The sequence below is a fragment of the Protobothrops mucrosquamatus genome, unplaced genomic scaffold (genome assembly GCF_001527695.2).
Source record: "Protobothrops mucrosquamatus isolate PMUCROS unplaced genomic scaffold, P.Mucros_1.0 scaffold6, whole genome shotgun sequence".
In the NCBI taxonomy this organism is placed as follows: domain Eukaryota; kingdom Metazoa; phylum Chordata; class Lepidosauria; order Squamata; family Viperidae; genus Protobothrops; species Protobothrops mucrosquamatus.
In genome coordinates, this window is record NW_015386393.1 from 1,403,959 (window position 1) to 1,420,024 (window position 16,066).

The 16,066-nt window shown below is 38.5% G+C and overlaps 2 protein-coding genes across 2 annotated transcripts in view; one reads left to right on the plus strand and one right to left on the minus strand.

Annotated features, from left to right (window-relative positions):
* The window catches only part of AP1M1 (adaptor related protein complex 1 subunit mu 1), a gene marked incomplete in the record, with an annotated part of 9,822 nt that extends 5,464 nt beyond the window's left edge, over positions 1 to 4,358 (minus strand). The window contains 5 exon segments of the mRNA XM_015809964.1: positions 1,399 to 1,546; positions 1,721 to 1,851; positions 2,125 to 2,192; positions 3,344 to 3,500; positions 4,218 to 4,358. Coding sequence (XP_015665450.1) covers positions 1,399 to 1,546; positions 1,721 to 1,851; positions 2,125 to 2,192; positions 3,344 to 3,500; positions 4,218 to 4,259 — 546 coding nt within the window.
* Positions 4,359 to 4,701: 343 nt separating this feature from the next.
* RAB8A (RAB8A, member RAS oncogene family) lies at positions 4,702 to 15,234 on the plus strand. Its single transcript, XM_015809965.1, has 8 exons — positions 4,702 to 4,872; positions 5,939 to 5,999; positions 7,352 to 7,412; positions 8,107 to 8,184; positions 9,039 to 9,128; positions 10,261 to 10,326; positions 11,073 to 11,123; positions 14,452 to 15,234. The coding sequence occupies exons 1-8, from the start codon at positions 4,749 to 4,751 to the stop codon at positions 14,542 to 14,544; spliced, it is 624 nt and encodes a 207-aa protein (XP_015665451.1). The 5' UTR covers positions 4,702 to 4,748; the 3' UTR covers positions 14,545 to 15,234.
* The last annotated feature ends 832 nt before the right edge of the window (positions 15,235 to 16,066 follow it).

Genomic DNA, 16,066 nt, shown 5'->3' on the forward strand with positions numbered 1-16,066 from the left:
GGGGGGGGGGGGGGGGGGGGGGGGGGGGAAGAGGGGATGGTTCCACGCAAGCGGCAGATGTGCACACTCATACACACACCGTTTGCACAAGTGGAGCTGCATATATGGCCTGGTTCGAAACGGGAGGCGGCCTGCTTTAATAAATGTTAACACAAGCAGAGAATACAAGGCATCTGGTTTTCCAACAGTACATATGAAATAGAATTAAAGTCTTTGCTGATCATAATTTATGAGTTTTCAAACTAAATACATCTAGCAAAGGAAAAGTCCAGCACTGCTGGAGACGTTGTAGTGCTTCTTCAAACAGCTCCTTCTGCTAAAGGGATCAGAATCGGTAGCACTCTTACTCAAAAGATGGAATGGGTTTGTATTCTATATCCCCATGCAGGAATACAAAAATATTCTCATCACACTTGTGTAAGAAGCATTGCGATGCTTCCGGGTTGAAAGGATTAGCTGGTGTCATCACCATTGCCCCAAGAGATGCCCAGTTGGGGGCTCCTTTTATGTCCCCACAGGACCTGGAGTGAAGAACTGGAGCTCACTCCACCCCACAGCAGCACTCAGGTGTTGAACACAGGCTTGCCAACCTCCAATCCAGGGTCCTAACCACGTGACTCACTGAGCTCCTAGACCAGGGGTAGGCAACCTTGGCTCTTTTATGACTTGTGGACTTCATTTCCCAGAATTCCTGAGCCAGCATGGCTGGCTCAGGAATTCTGGGAGTTGAAGTCCACGAGTCATAAAAGAGCCAAGGTTGCCTACCCCTGTCCTAGACAGTAAAGGTTTAGACAGAGAAACAAATTGCCTGGATGGAATGGAATCATTTTTATTGGCGGTATCTAAGCAAGGCCAGGTGGACTATTTGCCGTGAATACTATCTTAATTATATACTCAAAAAACGATTTAAGTTCCTTTTATTTATTAAGATCTGTTAAAAAGCAAATAAAAGGAACCTGAATAGATTTTTGAGTCTCTCTATAAATGAGATTCTCTCTGTCAATCTCTTGTAAGTTTTCAGTGTTTCATCCCACTAACATAATCATTAAAATTAAACAGACTCAAAGAATTTGGCTGGACCTTTCTGAAACTTGAACTCCAGGACAGTGATTAGAAATCAGCTCTTGTTTAAACACGGAGCGATTCTGGGCTGGCAAAAGAAATTCCAAAGGTCTTGAAAAGCTGCTGACAGGCCAAAACAGTAGAATAATAAATGTGTCTGGACCATAAGATCTAGAGTGGCTCTTTTGAAGATGCTCCCACTTTTAGATAGTTCTCTCTCTCCCCCTCTCTCCCTCTCTCTCTCTCTCATACACACCATTTGCCTTGCCTTTAGAATAGCAGTTAAAATACATTGTTCAGTATTAATGATGTTATGATATGTAATCATAGACCTACCAAAAGATTAACAGATTCTATGACATCCAGGAAGACTTCATTCTTTCGGTACTTGATCCCTTCAGAACGCCAAGACACGGCATTTGTAACAGTGGCAGGAGGGCGTGGGGCTCCAGTTTCCAGCTTGTGGCCTTCTTGTGTTATGTATCTATAGCATCACAGGCAAGATGTTCAAAATGTGAGTATCTGCATATTTTAACCCTAGAGATTTATTTAAATTAGAATTACACCAATTAAATAAAAGACAGTTTTAGCCATCCTGAATTGGGATTATTAAATATACAGAAAATGCAAGTCTTTTAGCTCCAAGCCACATACTTACTCTTGTAAAATTTTACTGTCTGTGGTTTGGGGATATCCAAAGTCCATCAACTCATCTAGCAGTTCATAAATGATCACAAAATTATCCCGAATGCTCTCTTCTTCCAGTTCCTTGAAATATTCAGAAAAGACCTGAAATAAAAAGGTAAAAGAAAACAATGCAATATGCCCATACAGTAATATTCCAATTTCATTATCATTTTTAAAATAAAAGCTGTTAATGTAATCACAATGATTTCTCAATTTTCAAATGTCAACTACTACAAGGGTTGGGGGCAAAGGTGAATGCATTCAATGTATATTTTTCTACTCCAGTAATTTAATAATCAAATATTAAGACACTTTAGAGAATAAACCCCAAATGAAACCTCAGAATTTGAATAATAGAATCAATGCCACACTCACCTGAACTACCTTGTATAGAAATGAGAACACAAGAGATACACAGGCATTCTTCTTTGAAGTGGCAACCACTGGGATAGCATATTCAGGAGTTTATAAATATTCATATTTCCAAGCTATTCCTCTTTATATTTTAGATTTTACTAGCTTCTTTTTCAATGAACATCCTATTTAATTTCCTGCAAACTATTAAGTAACTTGTATCAAAAAATTTATTATCCTAACTTTAGAAAACCAGAAATGCAATGATTCAGAACTTCACTGATATCTTTCTAAGCAAAATCAATGAAAGTATTGTGTCTAGATTATGGGAAAGAGGCATACTCTATTCTTTTGGACAGACCAATACTATGCCCAATTCCAGGCTCTGTATTTTAAGAAAGGTATTAATAAATTGAAATGAGACTAAAGAAAGGAAAAAAATATTAAGAGGCTGGATCCAGATGGATACCAGGCTAAACATATGAAGCTGCATACGTTTAGCCTGAAGACAATTAAAACAATGTAAAAGCAGTCTTCGACTATCTAAAAGATTGTCACATAGGAAAATGTGTTTTTAAAGGAGAGGGTCAATGCTAATAAATTCAAAATACAGAGAAAATTTGACATTAATATGGATTTCCTGCTACTATGCTTCTCATTTATATTTGACTGGCCATTGAAAAGTCAGAGCTTATTGAAGACAGATCTTTAGAACTGCTTTTCATGTTCTCTTCATAACATGAAATGTTCAACAACAGAAGGAAGTTAAATTTGCTTCACTAGAACAGAAGTAAATGGATGACAATTTATCAAAGATGCAGCAGTAGGAAATTTTCTGCCTGAGTAGGATTTAGATTATTTTTGAAATTTCTTCCAATTCTGAAATTTAAAAGTTGGTGTAATTATTTTTCTTTTTCCTGACCAGATTTAGTGAATTCAGACCTGATCAGCTGCTCTCCACTATCATCTAGACCGCCACTTTTTAAAGCCTAAAAGCATTTCTTGGAGATAAATAATAAATAAGTAAAACGTTTATGAGAACAAAGTACAGATTAGCATGTGAATAAAGAGGGAAACTGGTTGCCTTTCTTTTGACTTAGTTATTAACTTGAGCCTTTTTTAAAATTAAGTTTGAAGTGGAAAGTTTGGCTAAAGAGATTCCTTAAAAATTGCTTTTTTCAGTATCTGGAATCCTAGATCAAGGCTGCAGCTCAATAACCCTTATTTTGGCAAAAGATACAGTATAAATTGTTGTGTTTAATCCACATGAAGCGAACACCTCCGTGAGCCAGAATAGGTGAGAGAGTCCCTTCTTCTTCCTTCTCCATAAGAATAGGCATAAAATGCTCTACCTCTGACATATCCACATCTCCACGGTAATTTCTACAGATAAGAACCTAAAACAGTAAGGACACTATTAGCAGTTTTTGAAACAGTAAAATTTATAAACGTTGCTTCAAACAAGTTTGTATGTGCTACAAAAGAAACCACTTTTCAGTAATATGTTACAGTACCAGAACCTCACTGATTCTTGATACTAACCAACCCTTAATTGGCCTCCTTGCTATTGGCCAAGTAGGAAGTGTAAGAGCTAGAAGCTCATTTAATTAGGCCATTAGTGATATGAATCTAAATTTAATCCCAAGGAGAAACAGATACTGTACCCTCCCAACAATTCCCTTTTACTCAAGAGCAAAATACAATTACATAAACAAGAATAATATTAAACAGATTCAACTTGTGACTTATTTCACCTTTCTTCCTCCTCTCAATCGTAGATCAATGATTCCTGACATTCAATGCTAGAGTGATTTAGTGAGGGAGAGAACAGAACAAGAAAGAAATGTGGACATATGGTGACTTTCTGTCATCGCTCCCTCTTTAATCCCTTCCCTGAATATTCTATTTAAAATCAGAATTACCTTTCCATGTTTCTCGCAAAGCAAAAACTTGACACCTTACTTAGCCTTTCCTATTTATAATACCCTTAACTGTTTTTTCTAATAAAATAAAGTAGCTACCTCTCTGAAAGCATTTATTTATTTACACTTTACAGCTGGTAGACTGCCCCTGCAGCTGGAAGTTTCGCAGAAGGCCCATCCCTCTCTACACACCTTGCCCTTGAGATCCAATACATAGACGGCGCTAGCCGACATGACGGCGGTCGTCCACCAGCCCGCACACGAGAAGCCCCGGTGCCCCCGAACCCAGCGCTTCTCGGTACGCCCAAAAGCCTCGCGAGCTCACATCCGCTTCACTTGCACTTCCGTTGTAAAATTGTGTGCCTAGAGCGGGTTGTGCCTAGAGCGGCATCCAGCCCACAAGAATGCTGTAATTGACCCAGAATGCTTATACCGCTAAAATTCCCTACAAGATATAACTCTATGATAACGAACGTACATCCGTCCAGCCAATGCTAGAGCCCGCCGGCCCGTGAGAACATATCAGCCAATGGCAGACCCCGCTGTCGTCAAGACCGTCAACTGACCAATGAGATTTTCAGTCCAATTTTTCCGGCTATAATCTAGGAAGGGAGGACACCTGATGACATTTCAGTCGCAGTAACCAATGAAATTCCATCGTTATGAAGATGGACAGCTTTGCTGGCCGGTAGCAAACCCCATAGAGCCGCCGGGTCGAAGAACATGGCGAAGACCTACGACTACCTCTTCAAGCTGCTGCTGATCGGCGATTCCGGCGTGGGCAAGACGTGCGCGCTCTTCCGCTTCAGCGAGGACGCCTTCAACGCCACTTTCATCTCCACAATCGGTGCGTCACCGCCTGGCAACGGGAGCATTCCCACCTACCGCCACTGTCGCTATGACAACTCCTTGCTCCCTCGCGACCTCAACCCCTTCCGGTCGGCGTTACTATGGAAACCGCCCCCTCCCCTCTCCTGTAGCTCCAGAGAGGGGCTCGGGTGCGAAGCGGGCCGCTGTTCAGACTTGGGAGCGGCGAGAGGCGGCGTCCCCTCTGAGACGTTGCGGAGATGAAGGAGGGAACGGGTGTCGTGTGGAATGAACTAGCAGGGTGATCTGGGTTCAAGTCCCCACACCAACGGCCCAAATTGTCTGAGTTCGGCTATCTCAGGGTGATTGTGAGGGTAGCTGAGATGGGAGAAAGACCCTCCGTCCTTGTAATTTGGCGAATGTAGTGAATTATTTTTAAAAGACTTGTTAATAAAAGTTGAAGCCATTTTTCCAGGCAGAAAATGAGTGAAAAGTTGTAATCTACCTTTGCTGGTTTTAGAGGAAGGAGAGAAAAGAAAGGAGAAAGGAATAGCAGTGAAAAACGAAACAAAACAAAAAACCAAAACAGCAGTGGGATTATGATAGATGTAATGCTAGATTAGATCAGAGAAATCCTGCTTTCAAATCTTCATTCACTAATCAATCTCTCATCCCAACCTATCACAGAATAGGTGACAACATAGTTAATTAAACTGGAATTTGCTGCTGTCAGATGAGGCTATGGCTTTATGCGATGACTGAAGAAATTTATGTGAGGGCTGTCAAGTGGTACTACTTTAGATGGCTTGGCAGCATCCCTTAACAGTGATTAAGCAGCAATACTGGAGCTCCTGTTTTTAACTTTTTGCAGATGAGATGTTGATCTACTACACCAGAGTTTCTCTTAATTTTCTATGATTATTTTGTGGACAAGTGGGTGAATGAGTCATTCTGAGAAAGGGTAATATACAAAGGTATATGAATAACTAAAAATCCAAAGAAACTGCATTGTCCATCATCCTCATCTGTAAAAAAGAACAATAAGATACTTTGATTCCTTAAAAAGTAACAAATGTCATAATATATTTCTAAATCTTCTTTTGTAGGTATTGATTTCAAAATCAGGACGATTGAACTTGATGGCAAGAAAATTAAGCTGCAAATATGGTAGGGGACATCTCAGAGGCTACCAATTTTGTTGTATCAAAATATAATATAGTCATCCTCAGCTTATAAATATGGTGAGCCTACAACACAGTTGAAGAGCACCAATACTGGGGGAAAGTGCTTCAAACCAAATGCCAATTTTAACCATTATTTTTACATATAATATCTTTGATTTCATATAAGCTCAATATATATTATTAGAAAGTAAAAAAGAAATAGCAGTAGAGTGATTTGAACCTGCCAAGAAAAAGGCAAAGGCAAATTAAAATAGTAAGTACCTCAAAGAATTGGAGCAATCTGATCCATTTGCCTTCTGATTGTTGTTTTTGGCTAGACATTGTTTCATAGTTGTCTCATCTTTATCATCAAATACTCATATTACAAATATTTTACTGTATACTTTCTGTTAACACTATGGATTAGACAAAACTGAACAATCAAAAGGAGTCCTGGATGAGCCAATCTGCTGTTTTACATAATAGGTAGTCCTTGACTTAACAACCACAATTGGGACCAGAATTTGAATTGCTAAGCAAGCCAGGTGTTAAATGAGTCATGCCTGATTTTATGACCTTTATGCCATGGTTGTTAAACAAATCACCATGGTTATTACATGGTTGATAAGTGAATCCAGCTTCTCCCACTTGACTTTGGTTGTCAGAAGCTAGCTGGGAAGATTGCAAATGGCAAACGTGATCTTGGGATGCTGCAACAGTTGTAAATACATGCCAGTTACCAAGCATCCAAATTTTGGTTGTATGACTGCAGGGACACTGCAATAGTCATAAGTGCAAAGAACAGTCATAAGTAACTTTTCTAGCATTATCACAATTTTGAACAGCCACTAAAGAAATGTAAATTCATTCTACAGTATTTGTATGTAAGTCTACTTGTGTGGTATTCCTATAAGCCCTATTGTCCATTAATTTACTGGTTCCCTTGTACTTATACCACTTCTGTGGTGGAGAGGTCTGCCTCTTCATAGTACAGGGATCATAAGTGAGCAGAAAATCCAATGGGCTAAACACTATCCCTTTTCCACCTTGCCCTTCATCCTAAGAACACGAGCTGAATGATAAGCTCTGATAAAGATGGAGCAGAAATCTCTCTTCTACTTTCTGACATTAAGGTTGACTCAGCCTTCCATCCTTCCGAGGTCAGTAAAATGAGGACCCAGATTGTTGGGGGTAATATGCTGACTCTGTAAACTGCTTAGAGAGGGCTGTAAAGCACTGAAGTGGTATATACATTTAAGAGCTATTGCTATTAAAGATTTATTAAATAGTGGTGTAATGTAAAAGTAGTATTATTTATAAAGTCCCTTGAAACAACATTTTGTCTTATTCTTCTAGGGACACAGCTGGGCAAGAACGGTTCCGGACAATTACAACTGCTTATTATAGAGGAGCAATGGTAAGTTCAATTCTCTAAAGTACTGATGAGCGTTAACACTAGATAGGGTCCCTCAAAGTCTCTTCCAATCTGTTAAGATAGTGGTTCTCAACTTTTCCTTCACCACAAATCCCTTTTAAATACCTTTTGTGGCCACTGACCATGGCCATGGACCCCTAAAACTTAACTCAAGATTTAAATCATAATATTTCTTCAAGGATTAGAGGACTTCCTGTGATGACATCACAGGCATCCCAGATGTCTGCAGACCACAGGTTGAGAACCACTGTGTTAAGATGTTTCTTCAGTAAGAATTTGGCTGTAGTCAATGTTAAAGCTTTTATATATAAGCTTGCTGTTTTTTGTTGCTTGTTGCTTTTCTTCCATCTTTTCTAAATGCTTAGTGTTTAACTTATTTACCATAGTGTCATTTCTTTCCTTTTTTATGTTTCAACACTGATTCCCTATTCTCTTTTACATCAAATTTAAATCAGAGTTTTGAATGCTTTCCACACATTTCTCATCTGCCTACCCTCCCTCGCCCCCATCGTCATTAGTCAGATCAGTCTCCTGCTTTTTTCCACCAAACTGTTCCTTGGAAAACCTTTCTCAATGTTATCAGCTAAGTTATATCAGTTATCTTGTTTACATTTACATTGTCAACTCCCTATAAAATTAAAGAAGCAACAAGCTACTTTTCTGTCTCATTCTTTAGGGCATCATGCTAGTGTATGATATTACCAATGAGAAATCTTTTGAAAATATTCAGAACTGGGTCAGAAACATTGAAGAGGTATGTTTTCTTTATTAAAATGTATAAAACCTATTGTTTTTTTAAGTGTCAGATTTGAGTTATTTCTCACAGGTCAAAGTGTAGGGGGAAAACCCTGCATTTGTCTCCTGATATTTGGGAGATACTAACACTTAAAAAGTAAAGTTTATACTTGACAGCATATTGTTCAAGGCTTTACTTCTTTCATTGACAGATAAGAGAATTGATTAAAGCTAATGGGAAAAGTCTGTGTCTTTCTAAGACCCTCAAGAACAGTCATCACTCTGGGTAGACAATCTTCCTAAATAGATTTTGGTGACCTGATGACTTTCAAGATTACGAAGTCTAAAACTTAATCAGTAGAACCAGTAGTTGGTTTGGAATTTTGGAGATGTGATTCTAAGATAATCTGAATATCACAAGGTTGTTGAAAGCTAGATGAACATACAATCTTTCTTTCCATAGGCCAGCTTCCTATTTCTTCCTAAACGTTCAGCCTAATGATGTCTGTTTGATTGCTGCAGAAAATTGCACTGTGGAACATTATTAATACTTTGCAGTCTAAATAAAATTCCATTCTTATTTAGCACAGCACCAAATTCTGTGAGAAATCTAGGTCTGATAGTGACAACATTCCCTATAACTAGATTTCTTTTGTAAATTGGTGGCATGGATAAAATGAGTACATGAAACAAAGAGATGAAGTAGTTGGCCTTTAAAATCTCTTATAACTTTAGGATTATATAAAATTTGTCTAATGTAGACAAAGAAGTTGTCTACATTAGCAATTTTTCCTTAAGCATCAAGGGAGGAATAATACATAAATGCCAATTATGTTGTGATAATATAAACTAGTTGTATTTTCTTTCTCTTAGCATGCATCTCCAGATGTAGAAAAAATGATCCTTGGAAATAAGTGTGACATAACCCACAAGCGGCAGGTTTCCCGAGAGCAAGGTGAAAAGGTAAGGTTGATCCTAGAATCTAGAAATTCAGAGGATCACATAAAAAGCAATAAATAATTACCCAGCTCTATACAGGTAGTCCTCAACTTACAACCACAATTGATCCCAAAATTTCCATTGCAAGACAGTTGCTCAGTGAATTTTGCCCCATTTTGCAACCTCTGTTTTTACAGTTAAGTGAATCACCGCAGTTGTTAAGTTAGTAACACGGTTGTTAAGTGAATTCGACTTTCCCATTGACTTTGCTTGTCAGAAGGTCACAAAAGTTGATCACATGCCTCAGGACATTGCAATTATCATAAATACATGCCCAGGTATCAAGTGTCTGAATTTTGATTATGTGATCATGGGGATGTTGCAACGGTCTTAAGTGTGAAAAATGGTCATAAGTCACTTTGTAACTTTGCATGGTCACTAAACAAATGGTTAAGGCGGAAGAATAAACAATATCATTCAGGAGGTTTGGTATTTACTCTGAAGTTGTATTAGGCTAACAGAAAACAACAAAATATTAGAACAGCCATGCTGGCAGTAAAAACTCAAATACAATTCACTTTTATTCATATATAAATCATCAGCCCTTAGCCCTTGTGAAGACTACAGCAGGCTCCAGAAAACTTAAGATATTTCATATCATTTGCTTGAGTTAAAAATCCTAATCTATCTTTGTTCTGCGACACAACGTGAAAAGAGAAAGCTCCTCTCTCTGATACCCTTTGTTCTTAGTCTGAACATTGAACTGAACACGACATAAGGGTGACCTAATTGGAGTACTTTGAGCATTTAACCAAAGAGGGCAGAAAAGAGCATTACGTCAGTGCATTTGGCCCAACTTGGATGACTGTTTTTATTAACCTTTAAGCCCTGAAAGGCCTTTGGTCTTTGTATGTTGTTAGAAATGTATTTATTGCTACAAATAGGGAAGCAGTTTCTAGCTCTTGTGAAAAGCAGTTTTAAATAATTAAAAAAACAGAAACCCATCTGTTGGACAGCAGCTAATATGCTGACATCAGATTGTCTGTATAGCCTTTGTATTCCTATCATATTAGAATGTTTTGTTTTTTGGTAACAATAGAGGAGACTTTCATGTTAAAATACTGTTTCAATTAATCTGAGGTCTCTTTTTCTTCAGCTGGCTATTAGCTTTGGAATTAAATTCATGGAGACCAGCGCAAAGGCAAACATTAATATAGATAATGTAAGTATTGGCTCTTCATCTTGTAAAACCACTGTTGTCCCAATGGCAAATGGTTGATCTAGTGTGATATCCCAAATGTGATTCTGGCTCTGATTTGGATTCCAGTGCTAAGAAGGGTCTTAGTGGCTTCCAATGGTTGGTGTCAAACTATCACATTAATATAGAAAGAGGGCAATCATTTGGAATAATTGCATCAATTATATTTAATTTGGTATTTTTTTAAAACCCACTGACCTCTTTACAATGGCCATACTAAGTTTCTAGAGCATAACCATCAACCACTCAAATGCCAAGTGCACCACCTGAAACAGTTTTACTTTTTGAACATTAGACTTCCCTTCTTCACTACACTAGCCTTTTTCAAAGTCTGTTGATTGACTCCATTTAAACGTTCTATAATTTTAATCTCAAACATCTAGCACATTCTTTGGTCTCATAACAAAAACAGTGTATAGCTAATCTTGTCCAGGTAGGAGACTGCATAATGGGTGTTTATTATGCCAGTTGGGAATTCTGGCAGTTGTAGCTGCCACACATCCCAATTGTTTATGGCCATATTCTGCTAACTGTTGACGTATGAATGAATGGCCAAATGTTTTCTGTGTCCTTCCTCATTTTGAATAATTTGTGTTTAATTTTGGTGTTCTTTATATAAAGAAAACAGTTGAAAAGCAACCTGGAATGCAGCTTGTAGCAGTGAAGCATTTTTCAGCCCTGCACTTTTGTATTTCTTGTTTTCATTTTAGGCATTTTTTACACTTGCCAGAGACATCAAAGCAAAAATTGACAAGAAACTGGTAAGCACCTTCACTATAATAGAATTCTCTTGGGGAAAGTCTCTGAACTGTGACAAATATTCTCTTTCATGAGTGTGAATATTCCCTGATTGTTTGACTCATTGACTGGGTTCACACATCACTCTAAGTCAGACATGTCAAACTCGTGACGTCACGTGACGTCGCACAACATATCGGGACGGTTTCGCCATTGCTGGCAATGGGGTGGGCGTGGCTTCCGGATGACACGTCCAGCCCAGGGGCTGGCAGTTTGACACCCCTGCTCTAAGTGGTTTGTTTTGTTTAGATTAGGCAATAAAGTTAAGAAGCTAAGTGCACAAGTAGTGTTCTCATCAGTACTCCCAACAAAAGGCCAACATCCATTGAGGGGAAAAAGAATTTTAGAAATAAACCATTGGCTAAAGGGTTGGTGTCGCCAAGAAAACTTTGGTTTCCTGGATCATGAGCTGCATTTCCTACACGAAGGACTCTTGGCAAGGGATCGGCTGCACCTCACAAAAACAAGGAAAAATGTACTTGGAAAAAGACTGGCCCAACTCATCAGGAGGGCTTTAAACTAAAATCAAGGGGGAAGGGTGACCAATCTCTAGAATCTCTAGAACCCAAAACCAATCACAAATCCCCCAAAAACAAATCAAACAATGAGGTAGGCAGTGATGAGAAAAAAGAAAAACTCAAAACAACAATCAGGAGATGCAGGAAATATACCCATGGACAGGCATAAAAATCTTAAATGCTTAATACAAATGCTCAAAGCTTGGGGAACAAATAGGGTGAACTAGAAACAATAGTACACGAGGGAGGGTATGACATAGTTGGCATTACAGAAACCTGGTGGGACGAATCCCATGAATGGAATGGACTAATGAATGGATACAAATTGTTCAAAAGAAACAGGTCTACAAAAAGAGGAGAGGGAGTTGGACTATATGTAAGAGAACACTACACATCTACAGAAATGCACATGATCAAAGATAAAACCTCTCCAGAATGTATATGAGTCAATATAAAAGAGAAAAAAAGTGACATTGCCATAGGTGTATATTACAGGCCACCCAACCAAACAGAAGAAATCGATAAACTCTTTGCCAACCAGTTAACAAATGTATATAAGAAGCATACCGCAATAGTAATGGGAGACTTCAACTATCCAGATATCAACTGGGAGACAAACTCTGCAGTGAGTGGGAGATCAAACAGATTCCTAACTAACCTAGCCGACAACTTTGCCACCCAAAGGTGGAGGTGGGAACTTGATGTAAACCTATACTGGATTTAATCGTTATTAATAGAAAAGAAGTGATAGAGGGAATTGAAATTGCTGGAACCTTGGGTGAAAGTGACCACGTCATACTGGAATTTAATATATTGCAAACACTAGCAATAGAAAACAACCCAACCAGTGTCTCAAACTTCAAAAGAGCTGACTTTAACAAACTCAGAGAGAACCTAGGAAAGATCCCATGGATGAACATCCTAAAGGAGAAAACAACCCAAGAAGTGTGGGAAACTCTGAAAAATGGGATCATAAAAGCCCAGACCAGCACAATACCACTGAAAAAGAAAAACAAGAAAGTCAAGATCTCTCTGACAAACTGAAAGACAAAAAGGACAAATACAAAAAATAGAAAGAGGGGCACATAACTAAGGCCGATTATCACCAGACAGCCAAAACATACAAAGATGAAGTCAGGAAAGCAAAGGCTCAGAACGAACAAAGACTTCCAACAGAAATCAAGGATAATTTTAAAAAGTTTCTTCTAACACATTAACAACAAGAAAAAAGTCAAGGAAACTGTAGGCCCACAAAATAACAGGCAACAGGAAGAAAGCAGAACTGCTTAACTCATACTTTGCATCAGTCTTTACACAAAAAGAAACTATAGCACAACATACTAAAAAAACCACTGCAAAAGACAAACTAGAAACAAAAATTAAGCAAGAAAATGGTAAGAGAACACCTATCTGACCTTGACGAGTATAAATCACTGGGATGCGACAGATTACATCCCAGAATTCTGAAGGAGCTGGCAGATGTTAGAACCATTACACCACATCTTTCATAAATCCTGGAGCACCGGGGAAGTACCTGAAGATTGGAAAAAGGCTGATGTGGTTCCCATCTTCAAGAAAGGGAAAAAAACAGATCCAGGAAACTACAGACCAATCAGTTTAACATCAATACTTGGGAAGATCCTGGAAAAGATAATAAAAAAACAGATCTGCGAACAACTAGAAGCAAACAAAGTTATAACTAGTAGCCAGTACGGATTTGTTAAAAACAGATCATGCCAAACCAATCTTATTTCATTCTTCGATAAAGTGACTAAACTAGTAGACCAACGAAATGCTGTGGATGTAGTATACTTAGATTTCAGTAAGGCATTTGATAAAGTAGACCACAACCTACTCCTTGGTAAGCTAGAAAAAGGTGGAATAGACAACATCACCACCAGATGGATCTGTAGCTGGCTGGCAAACCATACTCAAGGAGTAGTCCTCAATGGCACTACATCTACCTGGAGAGAAGTAAGCAGTGGGGTACCACAAAGTTTCATCTTTCTTCATAAATGACTTAGATGAGGGAATTGAAGGGGAACTCATCAAATTTGCAGATGACACCAAACTGACAGGAGTAGCCAACACCACAGAAGACAAATTCAGGATCCAAAAAGATCTTGACAAACTTGAACAATGGGTCCTATCCAACAAAATGAGTTTTAATGTGGAGGAAAGCAAAGTTTTACATTTAGGCAGGAAAAATCAAAGGTACAAGTACAGATTGGGCGAGACCTGGCTCAAAAACAGTAACTGTGAGAGGGATCTTGGAGTCCTAGTGGACGATCACTTGACTATGAGCCAGCAGTGTGTGGCAGCAGCCAAAAAAGCTAATACAATCCTGCGTTGTATAAACGGAGGCATAGAATCAAGATCACACAAAGTATTAGTACATAGTGATCATGTAAAACAAGAGCTCATAATTGGAGTTCTGAGTGTAAAATTCCAAAGTGGGTACAGAAACTATGTCTTTCACTTTTTTTCTTTATTCAACTGATTTCATAATTACTGTATATAATTATCCTATATGCCATACATAATTTTGCTGCTCTGGATATTCTGTTGCATAGCATTGCTGGCAACCTAATATTACTTACATGTTCCAACAGTATTTCAGTATTACTTCATCAGTTTTGGCTAGTTCTGCTGGCATAACTGGTATAACAATAGTATAATAGAGCTTCCACTCTATTCTGCTAGCGGGTTTTAAGTTTAACAATGACTTTTAAATTTCCTAGTAACTGAATCTCACCATTCTTTACCTTTCTAGGAAGGCAATAGCCCTCAGGGCAATAGCCCAGGAATGAAGATCAGCCCAGATCAGCCAAAGAAAAGTAGTTTTTTCCGATGTGTCCTTCTGTGAGGGGCATGGCCTTAACATGAGGTGCTGTTCAATATTTCTGGACTTGCCCATTTGCACGGCCTTTTTTCCTCTCTGGATCTGATCCTACACTAGTCTAATGCAATGGGACAAAGTGGCTCCTTTTCATAATCGTCTCTTCTCCGATAAAGAACTCCATCACTGCTCCACCTGACAGATGTGGGGCATGTAGATCAAGAAATCAGATACCGGACATTTTGAAACAGGCTTTTCTTTTTTTCTCGGGAGATGTGGTTTGTTAACTGTATCATGGCTAGTAGAAAAAGTAATGATCAGCATAATTCTAAATGATTTTCCTCTGCCTTTCCAATCTATGAAGGAGTATAGGGTGTAGCCTGTAAGACAGAATGAAGCACTGACATTTGTAGTGGATTACTCACCCTCCCTCTTGGAGTCAGGAAAAATAAATTAGTCTGTTCTTGGCACTCATTCTAGACACTCCCATGATAGAAATTGCACAATGTCTCAAAATAAAAATAAATTATTTTTTTAGAGAAATCAGTGTGTATTCTTACATATACAAGTCAAATTCCTCTTGTGCTTTCTTCACAGTATAGGAGATTGATTCAGAGCGTGTATTATTTGACTGATTAGACAAATGTTTGTTTTGGAGTGGATAGCTGTGAGCTTCAAATCCTTGTGATCATATAAATGTTCCCAGCAGGTTAGACAACACCAGTTCACTTTGCTTACTACACCTTGGCCTGTCTGTGCTAATCTTGCAATTCTTCTTTGGCATTAGACACTTGTCTGACTTACAAATACAGTAGCTGTTTTCTCCTTTGAGAAAGTCACTTTGGTTCAGCTTTTTCTGTGGGATTTTCTGAAATTCTCGGGCACAAGTTCAAACTTAGCATTGACCCTGTGCACATATATTGCCACAATAAAAACCTGATCTTGTAACTTTTCTTCAGAGTATTCAGGATTCCAGTATAACTTCTGTATCTCTGGGAGACTCACTTATATGTTGGAGCCTGTTTACAAGACTTTTATTATTAAAAGGCGATTTGGGCTCCATGACTAAAACTATCTTCATCAACAATTTGGACAAGGGGATAGATGGGGAAATCATCAAATTTGCAGATGACACCAAGCTGGCAGGAATAGACAGAAGACAGGTTTAAAATACAGGAGGATCTGGACAGACTTGAACACTGGGCACTATCTAACAAAATGAAATCCAATGGTGAAAAAAGTAAGGTTCTACATTTAGGCAAGAAAAACCAAATGTACAGATACAGTATAGGGGGTACCTTGCTCAATAGTAGTAACTGAGAGGGACCTCGGAGTCCTAGTGGACAATCACTTAAATATGAGCCAGCAGTGTGCTGCAGCTGCCAAAAAAGCCAACACAGTGCTAGGCTGCATTAACAGAGGGATAGAATCAAAATCACATGAAGTATTAATACCATTTTACAATGCCTTGGTAAGGCCACACTTGGAATACTGCATCCAGTTTTGGTCACCACAATGTAAAAAAGATGTTGAGACTCTAGAAAGAGTA